Source organism: Ambystoma mexicanum, chromosome 10 (assembly GCF_040938575.1).
Source record: "Ambystoma mexicanum isolate Mex_15411 chromosome 10, UKY_AmexF1_1, whole genome shotgun sequence".
In the NCBI taxonomy this organism is placed as follows: Eukaryota; Metazoa; Chordata; class Amphibia; order Caudata; family Ambystomatidae; genus Ambystoma; species Ambystoma mexicanum.
The window spans coordinates 1,502,735,700-1,502,754,557 of record NC_090932.1 but is presented as its reverse complement, the minus strand read 5'-3'; the positions used below and the strand labels follow the sequence as shown (position 1 = coordinate 1,502,754,557).

The 18,858-nt window shown below is 48.9% G+C and overlaps 1 protein-coding gene across 12 annotated transcripts in view; it reads left to right on the top strand.

Annotated features, from left to right (window-relative positions):
* Positions 1-18,858, top strand: part of PITPNM2 (phosphatidylinositol transfer protein membrane associated 2) — a 1,944,277-nt gene that overhangs the window by 1,537,801 nt on the left and 387,618 nt on the right. For all 12 annotated transcript variants that reach the window (XM_069619654.1, XM_069619653.1, XM_069619649.1 and 9 more), the window contains one exon: positions 14,721-14,932. In XM_069619654.1, the coding sequence (XP_069475755.1) occupies positions 14,721-14,932 (212 nt within the window). The remainder of the gene's footprint in view (positions 1-14,720; positions 14,933-18,858) is intronic.

The window sequence follows — 18,858 nt, the reverse complement described above, 5'->3', positions numbered from 1 at the left end:
TGATTTGATTTTATCTATACCGCACGCCATAGACCCTGAGGCATAAGGGCGCCAACAAACAAGAAAATACAAAACAGGCAAAACACAGGCCCAGAAGCTGAGCACTTTCATGTGTTGGGATCCTCGTGCTATTGCTCTCGAGCGTTAGTGCTATTTTTTTCACGTTTTTTCTCAAAAAACTTCGGTTTTTTCGGTCAAAAGTGCCTCAAGCTCCACCGACTCTCCATCCGATCAACGGGGACCCGTGTCGGATTCGTCTACGCCCCTCAAGGGTGAAGATTCGTGGAGCTACGCTTTTGGAGGATTCCAGAAGTTTCTCAGGCCCATCTCGGTCATGGCCCAGGAGAAGGGAAGCTCGACGCCCGGAAAGCTGTTCAGGGTCTGCCCTGGATGCCAGCTACAGAATGTCTTTAAGGAAGACGAACACTCCTTTTGTCTTTACTGCCTACATGAGGACAAGACGCACGTGGAGAAGGACTGTGCGTTTTGCGGCAACATGTCGGAGCGGACCATGAAGGACCGCCATCAACGTCTCGCCAACTGGCTGGAAGGGAAGAGCCCTTCCGGCGAGAAAAGGATGAAGAAATCCGAGCATTCTTCTAAGACCTTTGAGGACGCCCCGGCGACAGGGGTCCAACACCAGGCCAAGCACCGCGAGTCCGCTGGCACCGGGAGCGCCGAACGGTCGGGCTCTACGGGCGCCAGGCAGGGCGCACCCTCCCCGGCACCATCAATCACGAGCCAACGCTCTGGGTCGGGTAAGAGGAAGGCCGAGCACCCGGCGAAGCTCCTGGAGAGGCCCCGGTCGAGCTCGAAGGCGGAGGGGGAGCGAGGCAGTGTCCCCCCCCTCAAGGAGAAGGCGGTGAGCGCACCTAAGGTGGTGAAAGCCTTAATCCATCCGGCCAAGGCCTCTATCGAGACAGTCGCGGCGGCCCTGGCTCAGCCTGTGGAGGCTACACCAGTGGTGGCGACCTCGGGGCTCAGAGTCTCCCTGCCACCGCGGAGGGAGTCCTCTTTTATGCCCATCGACAGGACCCCCGTGAAACCTCCGACGGAGAAGAAAAAGGGGGGGCAGGAGGTCGTCGTGGATTCGGCCTCAACCTCTGAGGAAGAACTGGTCGAGGTCTTAAGCCACGGCATTGGCGTGGAAGAAGACCAGCCCGTCGGGAGGGATCCCGACGCAGGAGACGACGCAGGGGCCCCTGACCGCCCGTCGGACTCCCCTCTACCAGCGCCGCAAGACAACTCAGCGGCCATTTTGTTGGCTATACAGTCCTTATGCTCAGAGATAAGGACGAGACTGCCGTTGTCAGTGGAGATCCCGTCGGGGGACCCGGAACCAGGCCCTTCGGGCAGCCCCCCTCCTAAGAAAAGAAGGATTCACCCTCCATCTCCTTTTCAGCCGTCGTGCCCCGTTCAGCCCTCCTCCCCGTCCACGACTCGAGGGGATGACACGGGGACTGACACGGCCGCGACGGGTACGGACGACGAGGTGTACGACGAGGATCTGCCGCGTCGCCTCCCACCCGGGCTTCCCCTCCCGACGAGATTGGATCTTTTCACTCCATGATCGCCAGGGCGTCCGAGCTCTTACAGCTCTGCCCTGAGGAGAAGAAGAAGGAAGGTTTCCTTTATCAGCGGCGCGAGGCCAAGAGGAAGACGGTCCTTTCGGCACCTCTGCTGGAGGGGCTCCGGAGTTTACTCAAGATACTTCCTCATGAAGAAGAAGACGGGAGGATGGCGCCCCATCCTAGACCTACGACGGCTGAACAAGTTCATCAAGGCGCAGAAGTTCCGGATGGTCACCCTCCAGCACGTCCTGGGTCAGCTGGAGGAGGGCGACTTCCTGTCGTCGTTGGATTTGGAGGATGCCTACTTCCATATTTCCATCCTAAAGGGGCACCGAAAATTTCCCAGGTTCGTGGTCCAAGGGCGTCACTATCAGTTCAGAGCCCTTCCCTTCGGTCTGCGGTCGGCGCCCAGGGTATTCACCAAGTGCCTTGCACCAGTGGCGGCACAGCTGCACCGAGAGGGGATCCACGTCTACCCCTACCTGAACGACTGGCTCATCCGAGCCAAGACGAGGGAGCTCGCCGTGGAGCACACGGCAAGGACCATCCAACTTCTCACGGACCTGGGATTCTCCGTGAACTACGCCAAGTCCCACCTGGTACCCGCGCAAGACACACTGTTTCTGGGAGCGAAGCTCGACACAGTGTCCCTTCTGGCCTCCCCGTCGGAGGAAAGGACCAGGGCCAGCCTGGGCAAGGTACAGCGGATGTTGGTTGCTGACGCGGCCAAGGTGAGGTCCATCAAGTCCCTCCTCGGAATGATGTCTTCTTGCATCTACCTCATTCCCATGTGCAGGCTCCGGATGCGCCCGTTGCAGGAGTTCCTGGACGCGCGCTGGATCCAAACGACGGGCAACTTCGAGGAGAGGATCACACTCGACGAGAGTTTCCGACGAGCGATCCGGTGGTGGGGCACCCGCGCGCATCTGACGGCGGGCATGGACTTCCAGACCCCAGGCCACCAGGAGACAGTGACCACAGATGCCTCCCTGGAAGGGTGGGGAGCGCTCACCGGAAATCTGCACGCGAGAGGCCTTTGGCTCCCGACGGGGAAGTACCTCCATATCAACGTCCTGGAGCTCCGTGCAGTGTTTTGGGCCCTCAGGTCCTTCCTTCCGTCCCTCAAGGGCAAGGTGGTGAGGATCTTCACCGACAACACCACCACCATGTTTTACATCAGGAAACAGGGCGGAACCAGGTCCCCAACACTGTCCAAGGAGGCGCAGGACCTGTGGCATTGGGCCGTCTCCCAAAGGATGTTTCTGGTGCCGTTTCATCTGGCAGGGATAAAAAACACCATTGCCGACTCACTCAGCAGGGAGCTGCGCTCGTGCCACGAGTGGGAACTACGGCAGGATCTAGTGGATCGCCTCTTCCGACGGTGGGGCACACCCCAGATCGACCTGTTCGCGACGGCGACGAACTCCAAGTGCCGGAGGTTCGCCAGCAGGTTTCCCCAGCCGAGGAGCATGGGCGATGCTTTCTCGTTCCCCTTCCCCTATACGCGTTCCCTCCTCTGCCACTGCTGATCCGGCTCATCAACCAGCTCAAGAGGTCACGGTGCAGGATGATCCTCGTCGCACCTGCGTGGCCGAGGCAGATATGGTTCCCGGACCTTCTGGACTTGTCAGCGTCCCCATCAATCAAGCTACCAGTGGACGCGGATCTGCTCTCCAGGGAAGGAGGCGCCATCCTCCACCACGACCCGAAGTCGCTGAACTTGCAGGCCTGGCTCCTGCAGCGCTAGAGTTTGGAGGATACGACATACCGGCCGACTGCAGAGAGGTTCTTGCAAAGGCCAGGGCGTCCTCGACTCTTAAATGCTACGGACACAAATGGAAGAGGTTCTCTGTCTGGTGCCACGCACAGAAGATTAACCCTCTAAGGATTACGGCTCCCAAAGTGCTGCCGTACCTGTTGACGCTGGCCAAGGCTGGACTGGCACACGCGTCCATCAAGATTCATCTTGCTGCGATCTCCCGATACACCAGAACCACGGGGCGGACGTCCTTGTGGTCTCATCGTCTGGTGAAAGAGTTCATGAAGGGACTGTTCAGATCGTTCCCGCCGGTGAAGGCTCCGGCCCCGGCGTGGGAGCTCAACGTGGTGCTGGCCAAGCTCATGGGACCTCCGTTCGAGCCTCTGCACTCGGCCCCGTTGAAGTTTCTGTCGTGGAAAACAGCGTTTCTTGTGGCCATCACCTCCGCACGACGAGTGGGAGAGATTCAGGCCCTATCTTGCAAGCCACCATACTTGACTTTTCACGACACGAGGGTGGTGCTCAGGACGCACCCCTCCTTCATGCCCAAGGTGCCGTCGGACTTCCACCTCAACGAACCCTTGGTGTTGCCTGTGTTTTTCCCGTCGCCTTTGTCGCCGGCTGAGAGGACTTTGCACTCGCTGGATGTGGCTAGAGCGCTGAAGTTCTATGTGGACCGCACGAAGTGTTTTCGGAAGACGTCACAACTCTTTGTGAACTTTGGACCTGTCAATCAGAGGAAGGCTCTCTCGAAGGCTTTCATTTCCAGATGGCTCTCCGGCTGTATCATGTACTGTCATCGGTTGGCAAACCGACCGCTGCCTGGCCGTCCGAGAGCCCATTCCACCAGAGCGATCGCAGCTACCACGGCGTTCCTTTCTGGTGTACCCCTGCTGGACATATGCAGGGCTGCTACGTGGAGGTCGACGCACACCTTCACGAAATTCTACTGCGTCGATCGGGATTCCAGGGAGGAGTCCAGGGTCGGCCAAGCAGTGCTGCGCAACCTGCTCGCCTGAGGTGAGCCTGGTGAGGAGGTAAGATTGCTTGATGTTGAGTTTGATGTAATGCTTAATGTTGAGCCTTTGCCACCTCCCGTGGTTGTGCATGTGTGTACTGCTATGTATTCTTTATTCATGAGCATGTGAATCCATGCCAGACCCCATGCTGGAGAAGGAACAAGTTACTTACCTGTAACTGTTGCTCTCCAGCATGGGTCTGGCATGGATTCACATGCGAACCCTCCCGCCTACCCCTCTGCGGCTCTTCACTTGGTCATACTGCCACTTCACGTGCTTCCAAATCTGAAGATGGCTGCCAGAGGCGGGGCTTAGGTAGAGGGCAGTCATTGGCCGTGGTCAGTATGACGCAGAGACCAGTGATTGGTTACTACTACGAAAGACAGATCAGAAACAAAACTGATACTGGTTTTTTCTTTACCGAGGATTCCCAGCCTGACGACGGGGAATATTCATGAGCATGTGAATCCATGCCAGACCCATGCTGGAGAACAACAGTTACAGGTAAGTAACTTGTTCCACACTGGCAGATCAATTCAGGTCAATTCTAAGATTGGTGGAAGAGGACATATGCTGCGAAATTGAAATTCTGGTCAGAAACAAAGGTATACTACTTGACCCTTATTCCACAATAATACAGTCGGTATTATCAGTCAGGCACAAATTGTCAATCTGAGTTCTATGGAGGACCCTTAAATTTTGAGTTCTCACACAGTTAGGACCCACTTTAGAGTTAAGCCAAGCCAAAATGTTATCAGAGCCTCCCTTCATTTAAATTGGCTCGGCTTACCAACGTTGGCAATAATCAAGTTTCTGGGATCCAAAGCAAAGCTCCTTGGACTAGGGTCCACAGTGTTTTGTCATTTTTTATTTTCTTTGTCGAATGTTCTTAGGAAATGGAGGGGCCACCAAGGTAACTAACTTAGTGGGCGGCATGATAACCTCCTGTGGTATCAGGGAGCAGGAGTAACAGCCTTTGCCTGAGAGGATAAACCTGCGAGAGGGGACTCTATAAGGTCTGTTTGGCAGCCCTTATGAAGACCATTCTTGAAGAGGGAAGTTTGTGGGGATTTTTCCCTTCTCTTAGGTTCTATATGATTAGGCTTCTTCTGGTTTCTTCTTCGGGCTTGGCAAAGGTGGGGTAAGCATGTTGGGACCTACAGATGCCACCCATCTCTGAAAGTCCACAATATTTGAGCAGGCCGCAAGGTACCACAGCAACTGATCCTCAAGAGGTCGCTAGGACTCTGATATCCTGGGGTCAACCAACCCCCTATCAGTATTTACAACTCAATTTTCTCCTAACTGATCCCCTTTTGGTATCGACTGAATTAACAAGGACTGGGCACCCTTCGAAATGTGGCCTTCTAAATGATCTGGTTCCTTATTCTTGACGTTAAGCCCATTAATCCCTACTTGATCGTCTTGGGAGTTAGCTACCATTAGCTGTGAAGGCATAGAAGTTGGTGGAAGGGAGCCAGCAAGTTTGTCATCATAATTAAAGTCATTCTGAAGATCTTTGCGGATAAGCAGAAGTTTGGAGCGTAAGAGATGTTCTTGCTGGAGCTTCAGTCTTCTTTTGTCACTATGAGCTAAAACATCCGATAAGCGGTAGCTATTCCTAAGAGGGGCCAAGGGTGATAATTGAAAGAGGGGTTCCTCCCTACTTGTGGCGATGGATTGAGTGCTAAATAGACCCAATCCTTGGGTAGAAGCAGTTTCCGTTTCAATGGTCAGGTTTGTGCCCTTATTCCTGCCTGACACTGAATGCAGCCTCGTAACTGGCATAGCGCTGGAGGAGAGTTGCAAAAGCCACTATGAGCCGGGACAAAGCCACAATTAAGCACCTAAAAGGGAAAAAATGGCGTTTAGCAGCTTACCCTTAAGTGTGTCCAGTACCGGATGGCACACTGAGCAAGTAGCTGGAAAAGTGCTCAGAAGTGCTCGCTCTGATCCTGAAAGCAAAACCGAAAGCCGCCAACCGCCACGGGGAGGCGATTGCGGCGAAGGACTGCGGGGCTGGAGGGTTTACGGGCTGGGAGCTGGATGTAAACCTGGAAGCTGCGAGGGAGTAAAAAGCATAATGAAAGCAGCTGCGGTCCTCACTGCTGATCTCTACATTTAGCCGGCAGTATTAACGCCAAAAATGCGCCATTGGATCTAATGGACCCAATGGGGAATTGGGATTTACCGTTAACACCCAAACCGTAATCTGGCAGTATCGCCAGACTGGTGGGTGCTAAGGCTATTACAGGCAGCGGTATTAAAGCCGGCATACAGCCCAACTCGTGATGAGACCCTTAATATTGAATTGTAGTGCATTGGCAAATGAGTGAGTCCTGTGTTTGTCATTTATTTCATCACCCTTCCTTTGTTTTTACTAATGTTTTTTGGGCGAGGCTCGTGCAGGGATCTTCTCTAACCATGATGTATGCCCTCATGCATTTTTTTAAGAAGATTAACTTGACTGATTGAAATACTATGAAAATACAGATTTTGATATGAAATGTTGGATAGATTGGAGGGTAACAAGATTTTTCTTTTCAATGCTGTATTTCATATTTGTACGGAAATGTTTTAACTATGAATTTCCATGTGGGATTTTTATGTATTATTTTATGTGTAAGGTTTATATGAAATCATTAACACAATAATAAAAAACATTTCTACCCACTCCTTCTCAAACGGCCAACCCACCAATTTCTTGGTGCAGGGCGGTAATGACTTAAGTCTTGCCTTTCCTTGTCCTTCAAGGGTGGGCACCATCTACTGCCCCTGACGCGCTGTATACCTTTTCCATCACGGACACCTTGTCTTCGACCTCTACTCTCTTCCCCTACTGCTCTTATTTCTTTTCTACCACTTTTAAATACCTCAGACTATCACTCCTCACCTTTAGAACAGAACACCCCACTCCCCCATGCCTATCCACCCTTTCATTTTCTTCTCTTTCTGTGTCCTGCTTCTCCGCCACCACTTTCTTTCTTCCCATATTCCTTCCAATTTTCTTTCCAGCCCATTTCCCTTTTCCCATGTCTACCTCTCACTGCTCACTTCATCCACTTCCTTCTCTACCATTTGCACCATGTGCTTTCCTACCTCCCAAATTCTCTGTCTCTTCCCCCATGGGTGTACTACGTGAGAGCGGAGACCAATCTGACACTCTGATCATTGCATGCATGACATTTCCCTGCTCCACTGCACCCAGTGGCCCAGTGCAAAGGGCGAGGAAGACTCTCCTTAGGGACTTCAAAAAAAGATCTGTGGGTGTTTTAGGGTTATCTAGGCATAGCAACTGCTACCCCTTTGATACTTTTTGCTACATGGACTGTTTTACAAATCCTGGGATTTCTTTCAGTGGATTCTCACAATTGAGCACAGCATGAGCTAGTTGTAAAAACCGCTTGTCTGTACCTGTTATTAACGTCAATCGCTGTTGACTAGCAAGCTGTACCCTTAAGCATTCGGTAGAGGTTGTTTAGGAATAGTATACAATGACTTGATACCGGGGTCAGCAGTTTTTTTATGTCATTTCTTGTGATTAATTGGGAATTTAAAAGTGTGTGATATCACTTTTGCTGCCACAATGGTTTGTTGAAATTAAGCCATCATCCTTCCGGATTTCTAATATTTAGGGACGTACATGTGCGCATATTGGCCCCAGATCAATATGGAGTTGAGAAGGAAGTCGGGAAAATGGGCTTGGAAAAAGCCTGCCAAATTAATTTGACAAAATGCAGTATTCAATGAAAACAGTTTTGAAATGGATGCTTTTCCAATGACCCGGAACACTTTTCTTGACCTGGTAAGCCTGCACAACTAACATAGATAGAGATTCCTCTGATGAGAAAGGCCCCCTCTCCACTGTGAAAAACCAGAAGGTGTTTCACTACCCAAACCCTGGGGATCCTTTGCTCAGGTGGCCAGGGCACGGCCATCACCATTGGATCCAGACCCTAGGGGTGGACAAATGCGGGAGAATCAGCTGAGTGAGGGGTCTTTGGGGAGTGGAAGTGGTACAACGGAGGGTGAGACGCGGTATCCCCTTCCATGTAACACCTTTTCCCCATCCTACCAGATAGGAGACCTAGGAACTCAACCCACCCCAAACCCCCTTTCCCGACACAAATACTTTCTCACGGGACAGTTCACTGTGAGCAACAACGGACTAACACCAGAGGCGGATACATGACATGTCCCAACACCATGGTCTAGCAAGGTCAAGCAATTGCGGATCATTACACACACCTGACTTCCATCACACTTCCCCACACGGATAAAAGGCGGAGTACAAAAGCGCACTCTGAGCGAGGCAAGACACAAGAGGAAACAGCAGTAACAAGATGGCAGTTTAATAAGGAGAAATACGGCGAACCCAGAGAGTGTTACAAGGAGGGCATTACCCTTGATCTGTAAATACATTTACTTTCGTGAGCCTTGGAAAGTAAGAAACCGAAGACCAGGAACTAAGGCTGATCAAACCTGCACAGTGTGTCAGAGGTACCTGGGGCTCTCCCGCCTGATAGTCATGGCGGGGAGGAACGATTGCCACTGTGGTGCTGTCCTTGGCTCCTCCATCAAAGCAGCTTCAGAAAAGACAGCACAGCCCGTGAGTCGGAGAGACTGATATCAAACCAGCTTGTGTTTTGAACCAAGGTTGCAAGCAGCAACATTGTATAAAGAAAACCGTGTGTGAGGCGTTTGGGATGAGCGTTGCAAATACAATTGGAAGCCAAACCGTGGGAGGCCAAGAAAAGACACCATACACAGTGGTCCGGCGCCACGTGGGTGCTCATTCAAAAGTCTCTGTTAGGTATCCAACTGATGCTGAGTGTGAGAGAAAGAGATATTGAGATCGAAGTGGTCATGCAACGGGTCAAGCTAAACTCTGTTCACATTCGAAAGTCTTTGATAGTTTAATGTACATCACCAGTTGGTCCGAGTCCGTCTGAGGGAGACTAATTAAACAATTGAAAGGGATCTGAGCCCGGAAGAAGGGGATCCAATGTTGAGGTTTGTTGTCAAAACGGATCTGAGCCCGTCTGAGGGGGATCCAGGGTGAACACCCAAATTGAATACTAGAAAACGAAAAGAACGTTTTGCGTTTTTATGGTACAGTAGGCCTTCTGTGTCAAGAGACTTGCAAGAAGTAGAGAGACTTGGACACAAAAGGTCCTCAACTGGTAAAATGGAACTGTATCCTCGTGCTGCAGAAGCCAGAGTGTGTGCTTTGTCCGAGTGACCCGCCTTGCCCGATGCTGAAAACATAGGGAAGTGTTTTCCAATGGCCCGAGCATCCTGACATATTATTTTGAGAACACTTCTCTCTTTTTCATGAACACTACCTCACATTATTTGTACATTTGTGGTAAGGATTGGCACTTCTCTAGGACTGCCTTATTATTATTTGTTGGTCCTAGCTTGCTTGCATCTGTAGATTTAGGTTTAGATGGGCGTTTATCACCCCTTGTGAAAGTTCAATAAACACCCTTGAACCGTGGTCACTTGTGTCTGTCTTACTGTTGTTACCATGCCTTACTTACACCACTCACTTGTGAGATGGAAAAACAAGGGTACCAGCCAAATATCCTTGCTGATTGGACTTATCAACAGCAGATCATGCACTTACCCACACCATTGCGAACTTCAGCTGAATTGCAATTTACATATTTTACCTTACTATAGTGTAATTAAAAGGAACTCCTCCAATTATACTGAAGCCATTGGACGTGCAGTGGACAATCTTAAAGTGGGTGCCATTGCAGTGCCTTTCCTCCTTTTGTCTCTTCCAGTGCCTGGTGACAGGCCAGAAAGATAGTTGGCGTCAGAGACCCAGAAGCAAAGTGAAACATGTGTTGCCATCTTACATAAGCCATGAAACTGTGTCAGGTCCCTGTTGAAAAGTCTTGAAGAAGTTGCTGGCCCAGCAGACGATGTTCGGGCATTGCCTACTATGCCTTCAGTTGTCCCCACGGCTCCCGGAAGGGAAAGTGTAATTGGACAAAATAAAAAATCATATTCATCTTGCTAGTTTGACTCATCTTTGCTTGTTTCCTCTGGTTTTAGCCTGGATCTAAAACACATGCATAACTTAAATGTTCACTAGTACTTACCACAAATGTCCTTCTTGGGCGTGCAACCCACTGCTTCCCTGCTCCTACCTGTGTGCCTTTGCTAACTGCCAAGCGTTCCACATCAACAAACACCTCTCTTCAAGACACACATAGCTAAGAAAACTCAGACAGCTTGGTATCAGCTCTCCCTCCTGCAAAAGGTCAAGCCCTTCCTGCCTCCGGACAGCTTTAGATCCACCGTGCAGGCACTGGTCCTATCCCACCTGGATAAGGGCAATGCACTCCTCAAAGGCCTCCCGTCATCCTCCCTTGTGCCCCTGAGAAGTGTCCTACACGCAGATGCACGCCTCATCAAGGGTCTATGCAGATACAACCACATCACCCCAGCCCACATCGACCTTCAGTGGCTCCCACTGCATGCACAAATCACCTTCAAATCTTGCTGCGTCATCTATAAGGCAGTCGCCCTCAAGTCACCCAACTACCTTGTGGAGAAACTCGGCATCTCCAGCAGACAGCACACCACCAGAAGCCAGGACACATGTAGACTTGAAATCTGCTGCAGATTAAAGGAAAGGACCATAAAACATGCCTTCTTTGCCTATGCCCCAAGACCTCCTTCCCATCCGCATCCTACTCTACCCCACGCTCCTACAATTCAGAAAAGAACTCAAGACCCACTGCTTCAAGAAGTCCCTCCCCCTCAACACCTACGCCATCACATCGCCTCTCGTGCCACCTGACTCTCTAGACGCCACCCTCCCTTCTCTTCCCCACCACCTGGCACAGCTATACCCCTCCTCAGTTCCCCTTTGTATCCTACCCCCCACCCCCACTGCGGATCTATTCTGTTGTTACCTCTGAAAGCGCTCTGTTATGCATCTGTAATGTTGTACAGCTCTGTAAAGCGCTTTGTTATGAATGTGTATTGGTGTATACCTCTGTAACATGCTCCATGCTTCTCGAAGCTAGGTCTGCGCTCTATAAATACCATAATAATAATAACAAGAGGATGCTAGGAAATTGAGGAACCTTTCTTTTTCCCCCCAAGAAGAGTGCTCTTACTGCTTATGACCAGGGGTTTTTGGGGAAACTCAGGAACTCTTGTAAGACCATTAACTATTTATAGGAGCTGTAGTTGCTATTCATAAGGTTGACCACCTGTCAGGCTTTCTCAAATCTGATGTTGTCCCCGGAAGCTGCTGAACCCCCGCAGTCCCCTTTGGATGCTAACCTCTTAACTGGTATCAAACAGTTCAGTTGAGAGCACCCCCAAGGGAAAGGGGGAAAATGGGACAAAATAATAAACTTCAGGTTTTGCTCAGCTTCTTTATCTGTCAACCTGTTGATGAAAATGACAACAAATTCACTTTAGTCACTAACCTTTGAATTCCTTGGCTCTGACTTCTCTTTATAAATTTAAGTAAATAAACATGCCACCATACCTGATTATCCTCTGTGAATAACGTAGAGGACGTGTGTGAATTCTATTGAAGAAAACATAAAAATAGAGTCTCAGAAGCTCTTACTAATTTCTTCAATTCGGTTTTGCTAATCTCTCTCAGTTTAATGAGTTTATCTTCAAGCAGTTCAACTGTCTTTTACCCAAACAACCCGCTGGAAATATTATACATGTAGTTTGTATTGGTTTCTAGCTTCAACACAAATTCCAAGAATGACACTCTGGCTATTCAATTTAAAATTGTTTGTTTCCTGAATGTATAAAAGTGTTCATTAATTGTATCTTTTGCTTGCAAAGAAGATCGCTCATAAAAGAAGCGTTCCTTTAACCAGAATATGCGCATGCGTGAAGATATTGTTTACTTCTTCTAAAATGGAAGCGCACATGAACAAGGAATTGAGTTCAAAAAGGAAACTGGCATGGGCGCATGCGTAAAGGAATAGTATTCCACTCTTCTTAATATGAATTGTTCAAACATGAAAGAAGAAATTCCTCAGTTCCGGACACTAATCCTTGAAGAGGCAGCCCAGTGATGATCACGCGCCAGGTTAGAATGTTAGTAAATTAAACATAACGCCTCGGAGTCGCGTGGCTACCACACTGTCACTTGCGCAGACAGTGTAAGATTTCTAACGCTAGTCCGACGCTAAGAAAAGCACTGTTACCGTCAAAAGGTACAATACTCAATAATCTTTTATACGGCCGAAAAAACACACGACGCTAAAATGATAAACAGACCTCCACACTCCAACTTGCCAGGTGCAAAAAATGTGACGCAGTTCAATAAATTTAAATACAGTTCTAGAAGTTCAAAAATAAATTCTTGAAAGAACGAAATGAACTACTATTTAAACAAAAAACTAAGAAAAACAGGAACAAGTTAATTAATGGTATTGATATTTAACTCCTGCTAGAAAATCATAAAATTCCATAAAAGATAATGAATTCACTTAGCTTGCTTCTTTCTTTCACCGGAACGTTTTCTAAGTTTCTTCTTAATTCTCCAACACTTTCCTGGTCCAAATAACTAATTTTTAGGCACAAGGGCCTAACTAAAGTTTTCTAAATCTTAAGAGCTTCAAACATAAGACCTTCCAGCTGGGCTTCTGACAATGAAAGGCGGTTTAGAATGTTCCAACAATGCCTTTCTTTTACTTCTGACCAATCACTGATCCTTTTGGAATTCTCCATTTTGACTTGGGAAGCTCTCCACACTCTGCACAGAAAGTTAAGGCCCAAACCATACTTTATGTTAATCATATCCTCATTCCACCACATTCATCCAAATCCCACGAAACCTGACACCACCATTCAGTAGATTTCTGGAGTTGGCTTAATTTGGCTTTTTCTTGAATGTGACTCTTCTCTCTTAGCAGATGCGCGCCTGGAGTTCCCTGAAATACATGGTTCAAAAAAAAAATCAGTCGCCCCAGTCAATTAGCAAAGCTACCAGAGAACATTGCATGCAGAGAGGTCCTTTACTCTAAAGGTTTGGAACAAAGGGGGCCTCATACCTGCCACTGTGCTAGCCTTTTCGGGCAGCTGCTTCTGCTCCACTGCTTGACTACTCCCCTCGGCTACCTCTGGCAACTTTTGCCAATGCTGCACAACAAGTAATTGGTGCACAGTTATTATAAACTCAGATGCAGCTGTTGAATTAGGCAGCTTCTGTGCGTGCTTTAATTTGGAAATCGTTCTAAGTTCAGTCAGACAGAGTTATCAGAAGCTGTTCACTAATTTCAGTTAACAGGCTCTCCTCCAGGATTGCAACCCCTTGCACAATGCCCAAAAAACAATTCGAATTTAAAGATGTTTCCACCAGCTCAACCGCTACTTGTCCGTGTATATCTGTTTTTCTCAGATAGGTCCAAGGAAATTGGGCTCTAAGGCCCATAGAACCCAAAGACCTGCTTGCTCAGCTAGTATGGACGAAAATCAGTTCAGAACTTCCACCAAAGTTCTCCCCTTCCATCTTGGAAAAGGCTTTGATGCTAACCAGCAATAGTTAAGGAAAGAGGGAAAGAAATGTACGGTCACAGAAATTCCCTCACACACACTACAAATAACCCAGCCCCCCTTTCCAAGTCCAAGAGCAACCTCCCACCTATGTATCGCCACTTTCCTACCAGAAGCACCTCGATGGTTAGAGGACCTGACACACTGCGCCTCATTACACGGATGGCGGTAAGGATTTACCGGTACCGGTAAAATACTGGTACCGGTAAATCCTTCCCGCCTTACTACGAGGTCCCTTTGCGGGTTGGGGGATTTAACGCCTGCTTTTTGCAGGCGTTAAAAACCAACCCGCAAAGGGACCCAGGGAGCTAATTACGGTACCGCAATTTGCGGTACCGTAATTAGCGCCTTCCCCATTCCCATTGAGCCCTATGGGCCAAAAATGGGAATGGGTAAGGGCAATGGTGGAAGGGGGAATTACCGCCCCGCCAACCTTGGAATGGGGCGGTAATTCCCCTTTCCGCCAAGGCGGTGCCGGTATTTTACCGCCATGAACCATGGCGCTAATAGCGCCATGGTTCTCCGCCATCCGTGTAATGAGGCCCACTGTTTTCAATGGCTTGCCCTCCTGCAGTTGATGCTGTTAATCTATGTTGGGTGTTGGAATCCCATAGAATAAGATCACATGGCTTGGAATTAACATATTTGTTAATTCTGTGTATTGAAGATATGTAGGGAATGAATCTGAAGGTTCTGTGTGGACAAGATGCCATTTCAAACTGTATTCTTTCATGCCTATTGTAGACATGTTTATCTTTGTGCCTTTGCACAATTCCCGACTATGTTAATACCTGACCTTTGTTCTGTCTTCCATGCTAGGACACTGACCTTCTGTCCCCAGGAATTACGGTGAATAACAGTTATTGTGCAGGTGGTTCAAACCTGGAAGGCAGCAAGCATCTTAGCAGAAGCAACATCGACATTCCTCGCAGCAACAGTGATGACCCAAAGAAGCATCTGCCACGGAAGAGGAGCGATTCATCGACGTATGAGTTGGACACCATTAGGCAGCATCAAGCCTTTCTTACAAGGTACATTATGGCTTCCAATAAAATGTTGGTACATTTGTGGGATTAGGGGCATGATGGAGCCCAATAAACAAATAAACACAATAAGGTCTACTGGGAAAATTACCCTCTCTAATGCCCAACTACTGCATCAACACTCACACACAAAGAGGGGGATCCTCCTAATTTATGTAAACTAACAAGTAGGTAAATGTCCTTATCAACAGACTCTAACTTTTCTCATAGAGTGGCTAAACCTAGTCCGCACTGTTGAAAAAACACCTTTCGAATGGATTGTATCCTCCCACGTATTCCTTATCTTTTGACATTTCCAATATCCAGCTTAGCTGTTTCGGAATTTTTTTTTCAGCAGGGGGCGCTGTGCACTGATGCCCGTCGACTCGATGTCCCTCGGAGCCCTCCGTCTCGATGTCGATATCACTGAAGATATATATAGCCTGTGCCACACCTGTTGGCTTCAGTTCAGTTTTTCTGCGCTAACGCTTCGGATACGGTACGCTTCGTTCCTTTGTGAAGAAATCTTCTAGAAATCTTTGAAAAACATTGAGAAAATCTTAGAAAGAATGGCTTTCTCATCAGCGTCTTCCACCCCGAAGTCGGGTTTAAAAAAATGCTGTGACTGCGGTTCAAAGATGTCCGTTATGGACCCCCCACAGAATATGCTTGTGGTGACTGGGATTAGCTCATCCTTCATCAGAGTGTGAGGACTGCCTGTCCATGACGTCGAAAGCCCGGAGAGAGCACAGAGGGAAGCTCGCGGCAGTTAGGACCCATAAATGCTCTTTGAGTCGAGAACTGTTTCTCCTTTTCATAAGAAAAATAAACGTTCACGATCACATAGTGGTTCCCACCACTTGTCATCGTCTAGACATTCGAAGAAACGGCGCCATAGGTCGCCTTCTTCCACGTTTTCGAGTTCCTCTCCGGAAAGGGTTATATGCCCGACTAAAACTGCCTCACCAGCTCAGTGGGAAGTCTTTAGGCTTAAAATGTTGAAAGTGTTTGAGAATGCAGCCTTGACCCCCCTCAAGTACACCCAAAAGCCATGCTCCGGTCGAAAGACCTGAAAAGCATAAAAGCCGTGTGCCTTCGGGCCCGGTGGGCAAAACTCCAGGAGAGCGGTCTAAGGATCCCTTGAGTCGAGGACTGAGTCATCAGCGCCGAGAGACTCTACATTGACGCCATCGGGGTCGAAAGATGCGTCATCAATGCCATCAGTGTCGAAAACGCATGAAAAGCCATCAACGCATTGAGCTTCGAGCTCGTCGACGCCACCGGTGTCGAAGCCGTCAACGCAGCCATCAGAGCCATCGACGGTTTCAATGATTTTAGCTCCTTTGTCGACAAATATTATGACTCCATCAAGTACTATGGAGAAGAGATGTATTATTTCAAGTCACTTTCCTCTATGAGAATGCAGAGCCATCATCAGCTGAATCTAGGTCTTCTGGCTTCCAATATGGTACGCCATCAGTCCCTGAAGCATTCATTTCGGAGGAGTCCAGAATAAAGAATCTACAAGAGTGCCTGCATGAAGCCAGTGATTTAGACACCTCACCAGAGGAGTTCGGCACGTCGGATCCCGGTGATCAGGCAGAGGTTGCCTACAGACAGTTGATGTCAAAGGTTATTGAATATATGGGTTGGGCTAAACCAAGTCCAGTCTTTGAACAAGATCACTTGACCGACATTTTGGACAGGGGACCTCAAGAAGACCCTACTGTGCCATTCCATGCAACTTTGCAAAAGCTTGTAGCTACCAATTGGGAAGCGCCTGAACGCAGTCCAGCTGTCAACAAGAAGTTGACGTCAAAATACAGGGTATCAAGCAGTGATCCTTTTTATGTATCAAAACACCCGACATCAGAACGTCTAGTGGTTCAAGCTGCCACCTCAACCACTAGACAAAATGCCTACTCTACTATCCCTCCTGATAAGGATGACAAGCGTTATGACGCCCTAGCCCGAAAGGTTTTGTTCGGCTGGAAATATGGCCCTGAAATCAGCTAATGTCACGTGCAGGTTGGCAAGGTTCACTCGCACCCTTTGGGAGTGTATATCCATGGAGGCTGACCATATCCCCAAAGTGGAAGAACGGGACAGGTTTTCAAATATAGTCAAGGATGGGAAAGATGTGATGTGCAAATCACTCCAGACTGGGCTCGACTCTGTTGACAGTATCAGCAGAGCAATGTCGGCTAGTACAGTTATGCGCAGGTTTGCCTAGTTGAGAAAGTCAGGATTTGCTCCAGACGTACAATCCAGACTGCTCAACATGCCCTTTGACGGCACTCATTTTTCCGGAAACAAGGCTAATGAGAATTTGGAGAGACTTCAAACTTCAAAGGCAGCAGCCAAATCACTTGGTGCTGCGATTAGACAACCTCCAAATCGCCCCACAGGTACGTCCCGGAGGGGTAGGTCCTTTCGTCACTAGTCCACATTTGGAAGAGGCGGAGGACAGTCAGTACAAAGAGGCCAAGGAAGATTTCCCTGTGGTGAACGGGGAAGAGGTACCAAGACAGCAGCAGCAGCTACTTTGCCATTAGCCACTGCACCTGCTGCCCCAAAACCTCTCTAAGGACTTAGTTCACAAGACTGCAGTGAGAGGCAGACTGTCACAGCATCTGACAGAATGTCAGGCTATTACTTAAAATGCATGAGAATTGGAAACAGTTGCCCAAGGTCACTGCCTCCCCTTTCTAAAAAAGCCTCAGGGTCATGCACTGGGGAACAGCTCTTACAAAGTTCCAGAACCGCTCCTTACACGGGAAATACTCAACCTGCTAGAGAAAGGGGCTACCTGTAGCAGAGAGGAACAAGGGTTGGTACTCCCCATCATTTCTAATAGCAAAGAATGGCGGAGGATCGAGACCCATCTTGGAGTTAAGAGACTTGAATAAGTTCCTCAGGAAGGACAATTTCAAGATGGTAACTCTTTCTCAGATCCTTCAGGAACTTCAGCTTCAGGACTGGATGGTATCATTGGACCTTCAGGATGCTTACTTTCATTTGCCAACAACAGTACCTGAAGTTCGCCGTTGGCTGTTCTCATTATCAGTTTCGGGTTCTGCCATTTGGGCTGACCAAGTTGATGCCGGTTGAGGGAGAATTCACGTTTACCCCTTCCTGGACGCTTAGGGCTCAAGACATTCTGCAGATGGTGACCAAATTCTAGAATGCCCAGCATCTACCTGCCTTCGATTTTCTGAGGTTGCTCATCCTCATGGCATCCTGCATTTTTCTGGTGCCAGAGGCTCACCTGAGAATGAGATCTCTCCAATGGGCTCTCAGGACTCGGTGGTCCCAATTCTCAGGAAGGCTCTCAGACAAATTCTGGGCAGAGTCTCACAGAACCTTCAGTGGTGGGCCTGCCAGGAGAACATTTCGAAAGGAAAACCTTTTTGGCAATCATGGCCAGAGATAACAGCAGTGGCAGACGCCTCACTCTCAGGATGGGGATCCCATGCCAACGATCTGACAAAGAGCGGTCGTTGGTTTCCATCGCAGTCCAAACTACACATCAACCTTTTGGAGTTGAGGGCAATCAGACTAGCGCTGAAGGCCTCTCTGCTATCTGTACGTGGAAAGAATGTCCTAATAATGACGGACAACACAGTGGTCATGTACTACCTCAACAAAAGAGGAGGTGTAGGGTCACTGTGCAGAGAGGCAATGCAGCTCTGGTATTGGGCAATACAAGAAGGGATCTCCCTATCAGCAGTTCATCTAGCCGGAGTGGAGAACACAGCGGCGGATGCTCTGAGCAGGCAGATCACAGTCTCCCACGAGTGGGAACTAGCTCAGGAAGTCCTTCAAGAGATCTTCACCCCATGGGGAACCCCTCAAGTGGATCTGTTCGCGACCGGTGTCTACTGGGAGTGTGAGCAGTACTGCTCAAGGGAATTTCCCCCAAGAGGAGTTCTAGG